Genomic DNA, 12,769 nt, shown 5'->3' with positions numbered 1-12,769 from the left:
TGTACCCTCTGTACCTGATATATGACCACCCCTATAAAGAGATGATTGGCTCTCTGTTCCATTACTTTGAACAATCCTGTCTGGGTCCTGTCTGGGTCACCATTATAGTAAGACTGAGGGAATTATCTCTGTCTCAGGCACTACCATGATAGGACACCACCTCAGTTGAACCGGAAATCCACCTTCCTCATATATTGGGTATAGGGTCAGCTTAGGAACTTAATTAAGCTAGGTGCATAAAAGACCACACTATTGATGGGTGGCCATATAAATTTGATACATAAATAAATAAATAGTAAATAAATTTTCAGCAACCATGGTCAAAGCACTATTCAATTCTGTTATAATCTTGCTTGAACTGCATTCATTGGCAGGATCAAGATGTGCACAAAAATAAATATGGATGACTTCCTGACAGCACACCATGAGATGGGCCATATTGAATATGATATGGCCTATTCTGTTCAACCTTTTCTGCTAAGAAATGGGGCCAATGAAGGATTCCATGAAGCTGTTGGGGAAATCATGTCACTTTCTGCAGCTACTCCAAAGTATTTGAAATCCCTTGGCTTACTAGAACCTACCTTTCAAGAAGATTCAGGTGAGATGGCAGAGTATGCTGCCAGCTATTGCCAGTTTAAGAACTATAATTGTACAGAATGGTATTATTGTATAGAGAGTACTGATAGAAATGGGTGAGGATGAAACAGCAGGTTCCTAGAGAAATTATGTAATTAGCATTGCTTCTTCTGTGAGTCATTTGAAAAAAAATATCTAGCTTCTACCGGATTATTAAATCTTCTTTTTGTCTTCTTTAAGATTTTAAGTATATATGAAAAAAATGTTTCTCATGTAAAACTCCTTCTATTTGCAATTATAAGGGACGGTATGAACTTCGTGAAAAATTACTTTGTTTGATGTTACCAATTTTTATTTTTAGGGTTGCAATTTCAACAATACAGAATTTCTACTTAATCCTTTCAATCGATTTTGTTCTTTTACAGAAACAGATATCAATTTTCTTCTCAAACAGGCCCTCACTATTGTGGGAACAATGCCTTTCACTTACATGCTAGAGAAATGGCGATGGATGGTATTTGCTGAGAAAATCCCCAAAGATCAGTGGATGAAGAAATGGTGGGAAATGAAGTAAGTAAAAGACATGGTTAGAAGAAGGTGTGAAAAATCTATGGAATGCTGAGATATTTTAGTTCAGTAAATATTTATTATTAGTAAATGGTGATGGAAAAACAGCTTATTGAAAGTCCATTTGTTCTCTTTTTCTTAATCAGGCTTACAAGACGTTTGCTAAAACATGCTCTCTAAGTAGAATATACTTGCTATGCCATAGAACAGGGATAGAAAACCAGTCACGTGTGGCCTGGCATCAAAAATATCCTATGATGATATCCCTGAAATTTAGCAGTATTTTAGGTGTAAAATAGATGTACTGAGATATACTGAGCCTTTGTTAGACTTTGTTAATTCATCCTTGAGAGAAGGAGTTGTTCCAGTGCTCCTTAAGGAGGCTTTGGTCTGCCTTCTCCTCAAGAAGCCATCGCTGGATCCCACCACAGTGGACGATTTTCATCCAGTATCTAACCTCCCTTTCTTAGGAAAGGTTGTGGAAGGTGGTTGCACAGCAGCTTCAGCGGGCTCTGGATGAAGCAGATTATTTGGATCCCTTTCAGTCAGGATTGAGGCCTGGACATGGGATAGAAACGGCATTGGTCATGCTTTTGAATGATCTGTGGCAGAAGTGGGACAGGGGTAGTGCATCTGTCCTTGCTCTCCTTGACCTCTTGGCAACCTTTGATACCATCAACCATGGTATCCTTCTGGACCGGCTCTGTGGGTTGGAGCGGGTGGCACAGTATTGTGCTAGTTTGCCTCCTTTCTCCAGGGTCAATTTCCGTCGGTGTTGATTGAGGAGGAGAGGTCCTGCCCTCAGCCCCTACTTTGTGGGATGCCATAGGGTTTGGTACTCCTTCCACTTCTATTTAACATCTACATGAAGCTGCTGGATGAGATCATCCATCACCATGGGGTGAGGTATCATCAGTGTTGCAAATTCTAATGGAACAATTTCTCTTTTGTGCAGGCGAGAGGTAGTCGGGGTTGTGGAACCATTGCCTCACAATGAGGAATACTGTGATCCTGCTGCTCTGTTTCATGTTGCCAATGACTACTCTTTCATAAGGTATGACTTCTAACTCCTATTTACTCTTTGGTTTTTACTGTTTTTGTTAAAAAGAATTTCAATTTCTTTTTGCATTTCTCAAATTGAAGCATTGCTTTAAAGCTTTGCACAGCTCTAATCTCCCCCAACAAGACTGCAGTAAGAATAACAATAACATGTTCTAAGAGACACAGAAAGAACTAACTAAATATGATCAGCATTTTCATATGGCATCTAGAAAACTAACTTTATAAAACGTTGATATAGTTACTATATTAATCAGTAAATTGGTTTTATCTTCTCCCCCTCCTTTCCCCTTTTCTAGATATTATACAAGGACCATTTATCAGTTCCAGTTTCAAGAGGCACTTTGCAAAGCTGCTGGTCACACAGGGGAACTTTTCAAATGTGACATTTCTAATTCTCAAGCTGCTGGAGACATCTTGAGGTAACCAGGGACTCACTGCACTGGATAGCAATTGAATAGCTGTAGTGAAGTGAATTCTTATTGTGGGCTCCAGATAGCACTGCAAGTACTGTTAGTCTACATTTGCTTTAAAATCTGTCCACTGCTTTTTATTTGCAGAATATAGTGCCAGAAAGGCTCAACTACCAAGTGAGAAGAAACGGATAAGATGGAAATTAAGTGCCCCTTTTCTCTTTGTCAGTGTCAATTTCCCCGCCCAATTGTTCAAGTTTCAAACATGCTAATATAGGTTTAGATTCTGGATGGGGAAAAGCAACTGTAACACCCACATGAACCCAAAAATCTAAAGGAAACTCTCAATAATCCAGGTGACCTTATACAGTTCTTAGGCCTTTTAGAGCCATCATATTATCTGAAGATTGCATTTATGTTACAACAGCAATTGCATAGACCAGTGTTTCTCAACCTCAACAACTTTAAGATGTGTAGACTTCAACTCCCAGAATTCCCCAGCCAGTCATGTTCTGTTGTCTACTTTTAGAGTTTTCTGTGTTCCAAGAAGACTACTCTTCACTCTAGCATCAGGCAGGGACAATAGAAAGTATGGGCTTTGTTTAACTGTAACAGCTGAATTCTATTATCCTATTCATTCAAGCCATTTGCCACAGTCTTTGCTGCTGCTGGTTACAACTCACATACAGCTACTCTTCTTGAATTTAGTAATCCTTATCTTCCCTTAACACTGTGTGTCCGACCTGACTGGTAATTAAAACTTCCTATGTCTTTCTTAATACAGGAACATGCTTGCTTTGGGTAGTTCTCAGCCTTGGACAAAGGCTTTACAAAATATTACTGGAAGCCCAAAGATGGATGCAACACCATTTCGTCACTACTTTGATCCCTTATTCAAGTGGCTGGAGAAAAATAACACCAATGAAATTGTTGGTTGGGATGCAAACTGGACTCCATGTAGGTTTTGTTGTATGGTATATATCTTTTTTTTTTTTTGCATCCTTCTCTACTGATGCTGTTCTTTGACCATTCCAAGGAAAGAACTGAAAAAATAAGAATTTCAGTATCAATCTGAGTTGTAAATAAGAACATCAGCTGGAAATCTGTGATGGACAGTCTTTTACAACTTCATCCTAAATTAATTAGGTGGTTGGAAAAATGCTCAGTGTAATAAGCCTATCACCTAGCTTTCTCTTTTGATTCATTTTGGATTCTTTATTTTATTTTTAGTGATACTTAAGAATAGAAACCATGAAATGGGTCCCTGCACACACTTAGGGCCCCAGACCCGGGCACAGAGCCAGGTCTTTAAGGACTTACAAAAAGCCAGCAGGGCCAGGGCCATTTATTTATTTATTTATTTTCTATCCCACCTTTATTATTTTTTTAATAACTCAAGGTGGGGAGCATACCTAATACTCCTTCCTCCTCTTATTTTCCCCACAACAGCAACCCTGTGAGGTAAGCTGGACTGAGAGAGAGTGACTGGCCCAAGGTCACACAGCCAGCTTTCCTGCCTAAGGTGGGACTAGAACTCTCAGTCTCCTGGTTTCATCCTGATCTCTTGAGGGAAAATGTTCAATAAGGCAGGTACTACAGCAGAAAAGGCATGTCTTCTAGGCCCTGCCAACTGGCATTCCTTAGCAGACGGGACCCGGAGCATGCCCATCGTGCCTGACTGGATTGGATCAGTAGAAACAATCAGGGAGATACAGCCCCTCAGGTAACCTGGTCCCAAACTGTGAAGGGCTTTAAAGGTGACTAGCACCTTGAATTGCACCCAGAAGCTCACTGGCAACCAGCGCAGCTTATGGGGGAGAGGTGTTACATGCACCAAATAACTGGCAACATTTACTACCCATGCTGCCACATTCTGCATAAGCTGAAGCTTCCAAATGCTCTTCAAGGTCAGCCCCATATAGAGTGCATTGCAGTGGTCCAGACGTGAGATCTTGAGGTCATGAGTGACAGTGAGCAGGGCCACCTAGTCCAGGAACGAGCTAACTGGTGCACAACCCGAAGGTGTGCAAAGGCCCTCCTAGCCATGGCTGCCACTGGCTCTTTGAGCAGAAGCTGTGGGACCTCCAGATTGTGCACTGGGTCTGTCTGAGGCAGTGCCACCTCATTCAAGACCAACAATGGAAAGTCCTGGCACCAGAAGGTCCAAACACCCAAAGCCACTGTCTTGCTTGGGTTGACTTGAAACCTGTTGTGCCCCATCCAGGCCCCCACAGCCTCCAGACACTGGGATAGGATGTCCACGGCATCACTCAGGCAGCCTGGGGTGAAGATACAGTATAAAGCTGGGTATCATCAGCATACTGGTGATTCCTCACCCCAAACTGTCAGATGACCTCATCCAGCAGCCTCATGTAGGTGTTAAACAGGAGGGGAGAAAGAATCAAGCCCTGAGGCACCCTACAAACTAGGGGCCATGGATTGGACCTATTAGCACTAACTGAAACCAGCCCAGAGGAAGGAGAAGAACCAACACAGCACTGTGCTGCCCACTCCCAATTCCTGGAGCTAGTGCAGAAGGATACCATGATTGATAGTATTGAAAGCTGATGAGAGGTCAAGAAGAGCTAGGATGGATATACTGTCCTCATCCCGCTCCTGCCAGAGGTCATCCAAGAGTGCAATCAATGCCATCTCCAACCCTTATCCCGGCCTGAATCCTTACTGAAAGGGGTCCAGATAATCCATTTCACCCAGTGTTCTTTGAAGCTGCAGTGCAACCACCTTCTCCACAAACTTCACTAGAAGGGAAAGGTTGGAAACTGGATGAAATTGTCTAGACTGGTTGGATCAAGTGAAGGCCCCTTGAGAATGGGGTGCACCACCACTTCCTTAAGAGACGGCGGAACTACGCCCTCCTTTAAGGAAGAATTAACCACCACCTGGATCCAATCATATCTCCCCTCCTGGGCAGCCTTGACCAGCCAGGAGGGGCACAGACCTAGTACAGAGGTGGCCGAACTAACAGCAAGAAGAACCCTGTCCACTTCCTCAGGCTCAACAGGATCAAACTGCTTTTTCTCCTCTGGTAGATTTCATATGACTATCTGTGTCTTATTCTTATTGATCTGGTACCCAGATCCTGTTCTCTATTATTGTAAATATTCCATCGTTGATTCGAAGGAGTCTTTTGGATGAGTAACTGCCAGTACAACACCACCAGCATGCAACTTTATGATCTTGATTTGCCAGTTTGATTCTTGAAGTTTTGCTTTCTTGGCATGGTTCTAATGCCAATAAGAGAAGGTGAGAGAAGGAAACCCCCATCTAGTCCTTTTTGAAATAATGCATTTTATGATTAGAAATTTATTCAATTATCCTGGCTTTCTATTTGTTGTAAATACTCTGTATCTATGAAAGAAAAAAATGAACTGAAATTCATATTCTTTTTGTGGTTTATGCATTTCTCTTGTAAAAAATCTTTGTTGAGATAAAATTAAGAGAAACACCAACATCTCCTCACTCTCACTGGTCTTTTCCCATTCTTAACTCTTCTTTATTCCACTTACTCATTATCTTTAGGACAAATAATTTAAAAAAAGAGATAAAGAAGTTGGATGCCACACTGCAAAAATCAGAAAAGACTGATTTTAATGTTAAACATGTTGCTATAGCAACCAAGCTGAAACAATAGGATAAACATACTAAGGAAATGCTTAGAGAAACCAAGAATTATCTTTAGTTTTCTATTTGTGATATTGCAATTGGTCCCATGTTTTCTGGAACCTTTGTTATCCAGGGACAATTAAATATCACAGACAAAACACTTCCCTAAAATTGAGCGTGTTGAGCGATGTATAAAATATGGAGAGCTTCAACATATCTGAAATACCCATACATTGGTACAATAGCATTGTACCTTACCATAATTGTCAGTAGACAAAGCAAAAACTAATGATCAGATTATATTAGGGTTTCCCCAGACTCAAATACACCTTCACTGCTGTAATAATATTTTATAGGCTGAAATAAGTTGAGTCCTGGTGAATAGAAGGATGTGTCCTTTCTTCTCTTAGCAACAGTAGAGAAGGGGTTTGCCATTGTGCTCTTCCAGCAATGTATGGGTTGCCAAAAATATTGCTTCCCCACGCATGAGTTATGAAGCATGATTTGGAAATTCCTTTGAAATTCTGGGGTACTTTTCATTTTTCTTCTCTTTTTAAATCTAGATGCTAAGGATGCCATCCAAGTGAGGATCAGCTTGAAAACAGCACTGGGTGACAATGCAGTGAGTAGATGATGTCAGGTTGATCTCATTATTTAGGACTTTTTTAAAGTAAAATGAAAATAGATCACAGTGCAATCCTATGAAGATGGAAGATAATCCTTACCTTTAGGCAAGTAGTAAGAGTGTGATAGGGAAAAAGGGAGGAGTCATGGAGAATCAGAAAAAGAGTGGAGAATGTCTTAAGTAGCAGTGAAAAATTATTTATTGCATAAAAGGCCAATGCATTTAGAAATCCCTTTATCAAGTTTTGGGCTTTCATACAACACACTATTTTTAACGGACATTTGAGACATTCTGAGAGAGCCAGTTGGTCTAGTGCTTAAGGATCGAATCTAGAAACCGGGAGGCTGTGAGTTCTAGTCCTGCCTTAGGCATGAAAGCCGGCTGGGTGACCTTGGGCCAGTCCCTCTCTCTCAGCCCACGATGTCAGGCTTGGGCAACAAGCCAGTGAGTCAATTCCTGTTGCAACTGATGGATCAACATCCAGCTGATTCAAAAAGTGGACCCTGCACCTGCTGGAAAACACTAGGATGAAAAAAAATTTTTTGAAACATTCTGTCCTTCTTTTCTGGTCATCATAGGCAAAGGCATCTAAATTGATGCTGTACAATCTGGACATTGTCACTTCTTTTTTAAGCTTGTTTTTAACTCAAATCACAATCATCTTCTTTGCACACATTCATCTGTTGCAGAGGGCAAATCATTCATCCAAATATAGCAGAAATGTGCTTAAAGACACTGAAATCACAGTTCTGTGGCAGCTGTGGTTTCTATGTAGCTGGACTGGGAAAAAACGTTGCTACTTGTATTACACGTGCTGTTGTTGTAGTTAGTTGCCGTCGAGTCGTTTACGACTCATGGCGACCCTACGTATAACAGAACGAAATGCTGCTTGGTCTTGCGCATATGCCTGACTGTTCCAAAGTTTGCATCCATTGTTGCGGCAATTACACATGCTAGGTAGACTAAATTAAGAAAAGGCCGAAGTTTAATAATAAATAAACTTCAATAAGGTTTAATACCCATTATTCTCAGTGAGACTGGTGAATACAAGAGAAGCCATTAAAGGAAGGAAGAAAACTCAGATTGGAAACTGGCTTAGAATGACTAAATATACCACTATTTCATACAATTAAGAAGTTGTTTAATAAGGACACAGATTGACCAAAATCAGCTGAAATTTGTCAAAAAGCGGATAGCCTCATAGCAATGTAAATTATTTAGAAGCATTACATACTGCAGGTATTTGATATGGTCAATTGACTAATCAATAAAGTTATATTGCTGCTACTACTGCTGCAGGTACAGTTTCATATTCTATTGTCACTGATTTGTTCCCAAGAGAATTTAACATTGAAGTATATGAAAAGAAATGATACAAAAATAGGTGTAAAAACAATGTGCAGCAAGGGATGAACAGTGGAAGCAATGGAGTGAATGATTCTTGCTCTGTTTCTTTTTTCTTTGTTGGGATCTCACAAACCTGGGAGAGGCTTAACGTCATTCACTTGCATGGTGAGGGAGGGGGAACCCCTATGACCACAGACTAGCTTGGAGGCTGAGTCTCTATTGCTCAGTCTCTATTCGTAGAGATCCTAACACTGCAGCTGAATTCAATTATGCGTTTAGGTACGTAGATAAAATCTTGTATACAGAGATGTTCCCAGTAAGGTGAAGATAAATTACTTGAAAAGTACTTCCAAGGGATCTTATCTAAAAGTGCAACTGCCGGTCTAACTGTCACTTTGAATTTACAGTACGAATGGGATGAGAGTGAAATGTATTTATTCAAATCAACAATCACCTATGCCATGCAGAAGTACTTTTTAGAGGTCAAGAATAAAACCGTACCATTTCAGTAAGTGTCTTCCTCCTTTTATCTTTGAAGAGGATTGTTTTTTTACTATATATGTGACAGTGGTTTCTGCAGGTGGGGATCAAACAAGGCAAGGTAACAGCCATGGCAGCACAAGCAAAGCCTCACCCCTTTATGGGTGTGCAACATTGGTGACCTTCATCTTGCCTTTCTTCCCTTGCAGAGACCACTGATACATGATTACTTCTAGATTTTAAAATGTATATATGTACAATATGTATGTATATACATTCCACTTAATGTATGTATATACATTCCACTTAATCCAGTGCAGAAATACTGTATAGTAGTTTTACAGTAATAGTGAACAGTTAAAACATCCATAATATATATTTAATAGTAAAAATATCCAAGGTAAAAACTAGTATCATAAAAACAGATGCAACAGTTATTATCCATTACCAATAATACCAATAATAAAAACTGATAAAAATAAAGATCATGAAGACATACTAACCACAGGAAGAGCCCTCTCTCTCCAGAACAGCCCTATCTTAAGTAATTTCTGGAACAGTGTAATAGATGGGGTAAGCCTTAATTCTAAAAGCTTAATTAATTAAATATGTACATTATCACTTATAAAAATTATTTCCCCCAAAACCAGGCTGCAACAGAAAAACAACATCTCCTGGCTTTTTGTCTCCTTACTTAATTGAAGTAGGAAACAATGAAGAGCTTCTCCTGGGATAAACGTATTGAATGGAACTTCTCTGGTTAGCCCCAGTAATATTTTTTAATGGGGAAGCATTACCTCTGAGGAAGCATGTCTGAGACATGGGTATCCTCCTAGACTCACAGCTACTGCTGGATGGGCACATGAGCCTGTGGCCAGCAAGGCCTTTGCCCAGCTTTAACTAGTGTGCCAGTTGCAGCCCTACTTGGAGGGGGAGGATATTGTCACTGTAACTCATACCCTCATCACTATTTGGTTGTGCTACTGCAATGTTTTCTCTATGGGGCTGCTTTTGAAAACCAAAAAATGCACGTGGTGCAGAGTACAGCAGCTGCTTATTAGCTGGCTGAAGCTGCCAAGTTCATATACCTGTACTGCAGACCCTTGCTAATAGGTTTCTGTATGCAATTCTAAGGGCTGGTTTTAACCTATGCAACCCTGTATAGCTTGGAACCAAGATACTTGCAGGATTGCCTTCTCCATCTGGATTCAGTCTGTCCAATGCATTCATCCTAAGACAGACTTACAGTGATTGCCCACATTTGTGAGATCAGGGGACTAAGACCAAGGTGGTTTGTTTCTCCATTATGGACTAGGTCCAGTGGAAGAGTCTCATCCTGGAACTTAGATTGGCTCCATCATTGATCTGGAAGCAAGTTAAGATGGAGCGCTTCAGAGAGCTTTTGGTAGCTTTTGGTAGCTATTTGGCCATTATGATGATTGTTTTAGACATCATTTAAATTTTTACTATTACTTTATGGGGGATTTTTTAATTAAATTGGATTGGATTGAGTTTTTTGGCTTACCATAGATGTTTTATTGCATCTGCGTTATATTGTTATGATGCTGACCAGCCGAGAGTGGTTTCTGAAATATATCTATATGTGAAAGGTGAAAGGTCCCCCGTGCAAGCACCAAGTCATGTCTGACCCTCTGGGGGGACGCCGCTTTCACTTTTCTTGGCAGACTATAGCGGGGTGGTTTGCCTTCCCCAGTCGTCACCTTCCCCAGTAAGCTGGGTACTCATTTTACCAACCTCAGAAGGTTGGAAGGCTGAGTCAACCTGAGCCAGCTACCCAAGAATCCAGCTTCCGCTGGGATCGAACTCAGGTTGTGGGGAGTTTTCAGTTGCAATACTGCCACCTAACACTCTGCGCCACATGAGGCTCTGAATGTCTGTATACGAGACTGATAAATACATCTAAATCAATCAATCAATCAGGAACAGTGAATCTTTAGCTGTGACCTACCAGATTTTCCCTATCAGATTCTTATTAGTTGTCTTTTGCAAACAGGAGAGAGAAGAGCCACACCACCACCAGAGCTCTATTTTCCATACTCCTAGACTGTTTTATAAGGCTCAGCTGAGCAATGAAAAAAGAGGAAAGTATGCAGAAAGAAAAAGAAAGAGGAGAAAAGTGGAAAATATTGTCAAGAAAACTGGAGTGAGGAGGTGGCCACAAGATAAGAGAGAGAAATATGTGATATAAAAAATATTTGTGAGTGGGACAGTATGTTGCTTTAGCCTTTCCAATCTTTTGTGTAAGGCTGCCAGAAGTAGAGACACAAGGAATTTGTTCCTGGAGGAGGAGTTTTCATTTCCTGTGCAGAGAATACTAAGCTAATTTTAGTAACTGGCGTCCATTTATTTTGACTCAAACTGGATATTTCATAAAAGATTAAATGTCTACTTTGGGGCTGTTTGAGCTCCTTTCTCCACTTTTTTGCATAAACGAACATCTGTTAGTCAGTGTTTGCAATGCACATATTCCACTGACAAAAATAGGGGTCTCTTTGTTGGCATCTAATGTGGATCTAATATTAACACAGATGGTTCTAAGCCTGCATATTTATAATCAATACAATTTCTCCCCCAACAGAACAGATGATGTCCACGTGAGTGATGTGACACTGAGGATCTCCTTTTATTTTACAGTCAGCATGCCAAACAATGTTTCAGATCTGGTCCCTAAATCTGTAGTGGAAGAAGCAATCAGGTGAAATTTTGGACTGCAGACAAATCAACAGGGCCAGGGTGATTTGTACTTGGATGGGAGATCTCCAGGGAATACCAGGGCTATAAGTTTAAGACTAAGAGGTCAAAAAACTTCCCAGGAGAATCATGGTAATAAACCACTTCTGCGTTATTTTCAAGAAAATTTCATGGATATATTCATGAAGTCACCAGGAGATGCATTCAGTCCAAAAAAAGTTATTTTTTTTAATGCAGGAAAATAGGGTGCAAAGATTGTATGAGCATGTGGAAAAACTGGCATCATTAAATTATCATGCTTTATGTGCATAATCAAATTCGGACATAAGAAAACCAGGTAATATTGATGTTGATAAGTTGATGAACATCATTGGAATAATATAAGGATAATAAAATCCCAGAAATCAATGATCAGTTCGTATAGCACATACAGAGTATGGTATTTTTTCAGGGTGAAATAAGAGTAAGGAAGTCAACAAAAATAGCCCATTTCCAATCTCGAGATGTATATAATAATCATCTTAAATCTTTATAATGGTCATAGAACAACAAAATAGTCTAATGACATTAAATGTTAATACTAAAATTAAATCTAAAAAATTTCCTCTTGTAATTCATTAAACTTTGGAATTTGGTAACCATATACCTACTACATATCAACACCCCACCCCCCAAATTCAACAAACCTTGCATCGAAGTAAGTTCAGAAAGTATTGAAGTGTTAGACTGCAATCACACACAAACTTACAATATGTGAATTAAATTATAACAAATGCAATGTAAGATTGGAAAATAAAAACTGAATTACAAGGCAAATCAAATAAGAAAAATGTGTCTTTCATGGCTTTAAAGAAGTTTAAAAGTCTAGAAACATTTAAGTGTACTACAGTATCAGGGAAGATGGGAATTGTAGGGTTAAACTACACAGAATTAAATTCAGACTACATCTTTATATTTACTGATAAAATGGAAAGGGCCAAACTAAATAGCAGAAAACCTGAGAAATAAATAAATTCGGAAGGGAGGGAGGGAGGGAAGGGTGAGCACTTAGTACTTGTTAATGCATATCACAATAGGGTCACTTTACAATTTCAGTAACACCTTAGTAGAATGCTTGGAAATGTTTTAAAGAAAATTTCCCACTCTGTTTGCAGACTGTCTCGGGCACGCATCAATGAAGCTTTCAAACTGAATGATCAAACTTTGGAATTTGTTGGCATCTCACCAACGTTGGCACCACCTTATGAATCACCGATCACTGTGTGGCTTGTAGTATTTGGAGTTGTGATTGGTCTTGTAGTGATTGGAATCGTCACCTTGATCATTATTGGACAGAAAGATCGAAGAAAGTAAGTAGCATTTA

General features: G+C 39.8%; 1 protein-coding gene across 1 annotated transcript in view; it reads left to right on the top strand.

Annotated features, from left to right (window-relative positions):
* Nucleotides 1-12,769, top strand: part of ACE2 (angiotensin converting enzyme 2) — a 45,199-nt gene that overhangs the window by 30,314 nt on the left and 2,116 nt on the right. The window contains exons 9-17 of the mRNA XM_063305117.1: nt 375-601; nt 1,005-1,149; nt 2,102-2,200; nt 2,505-2,627; nt 3,403-3,575; nt 6,806-6,864; nt 8,622-8,722; nt 11,294-11,410; nt 12,561-12,755. Coding sequence (XP_063161187.1) covers nt 375-601; nt 1,005-1,149; nt 2,102-2,200; nt 2,505-2,627; nt 3,403-3,575; nt 6,806-6,864; nt 8,622-8,722; nt 11,294-11,410; nt 12,561-12,755 — 1,239 coding nt within the window. The remainder of the gene's footprint in view (nt 1-374; nt 602-1,004; nt 1,150-2,101; nt 2,201-2,504; nt 2,628-3,402; nt 3,576-6,805; nt 6,865-8,621; nt 8,723-11,293; nt 11,411-12,560; nt 12,756-12,769) is intronic.

This window comes from Candoia aspera, chromosome 5, assembly GCF_035149785.1.
Source record: "Candoia aspera isolate rCanAsp1 chromosome 5, rCanAsp1.hap2, whole genome shotgun sequence".
Taxonomy (NCBI): Eukaryota; Metazoa; Chordata; class Lepidosauria; order Squamata; family Boidae; genus Candoia; species Candoia aspera.
Note: the sequence above shows the minus strand (reverse complement) of the source record. Positions and strands in the feature narration are given on the sequence as shown.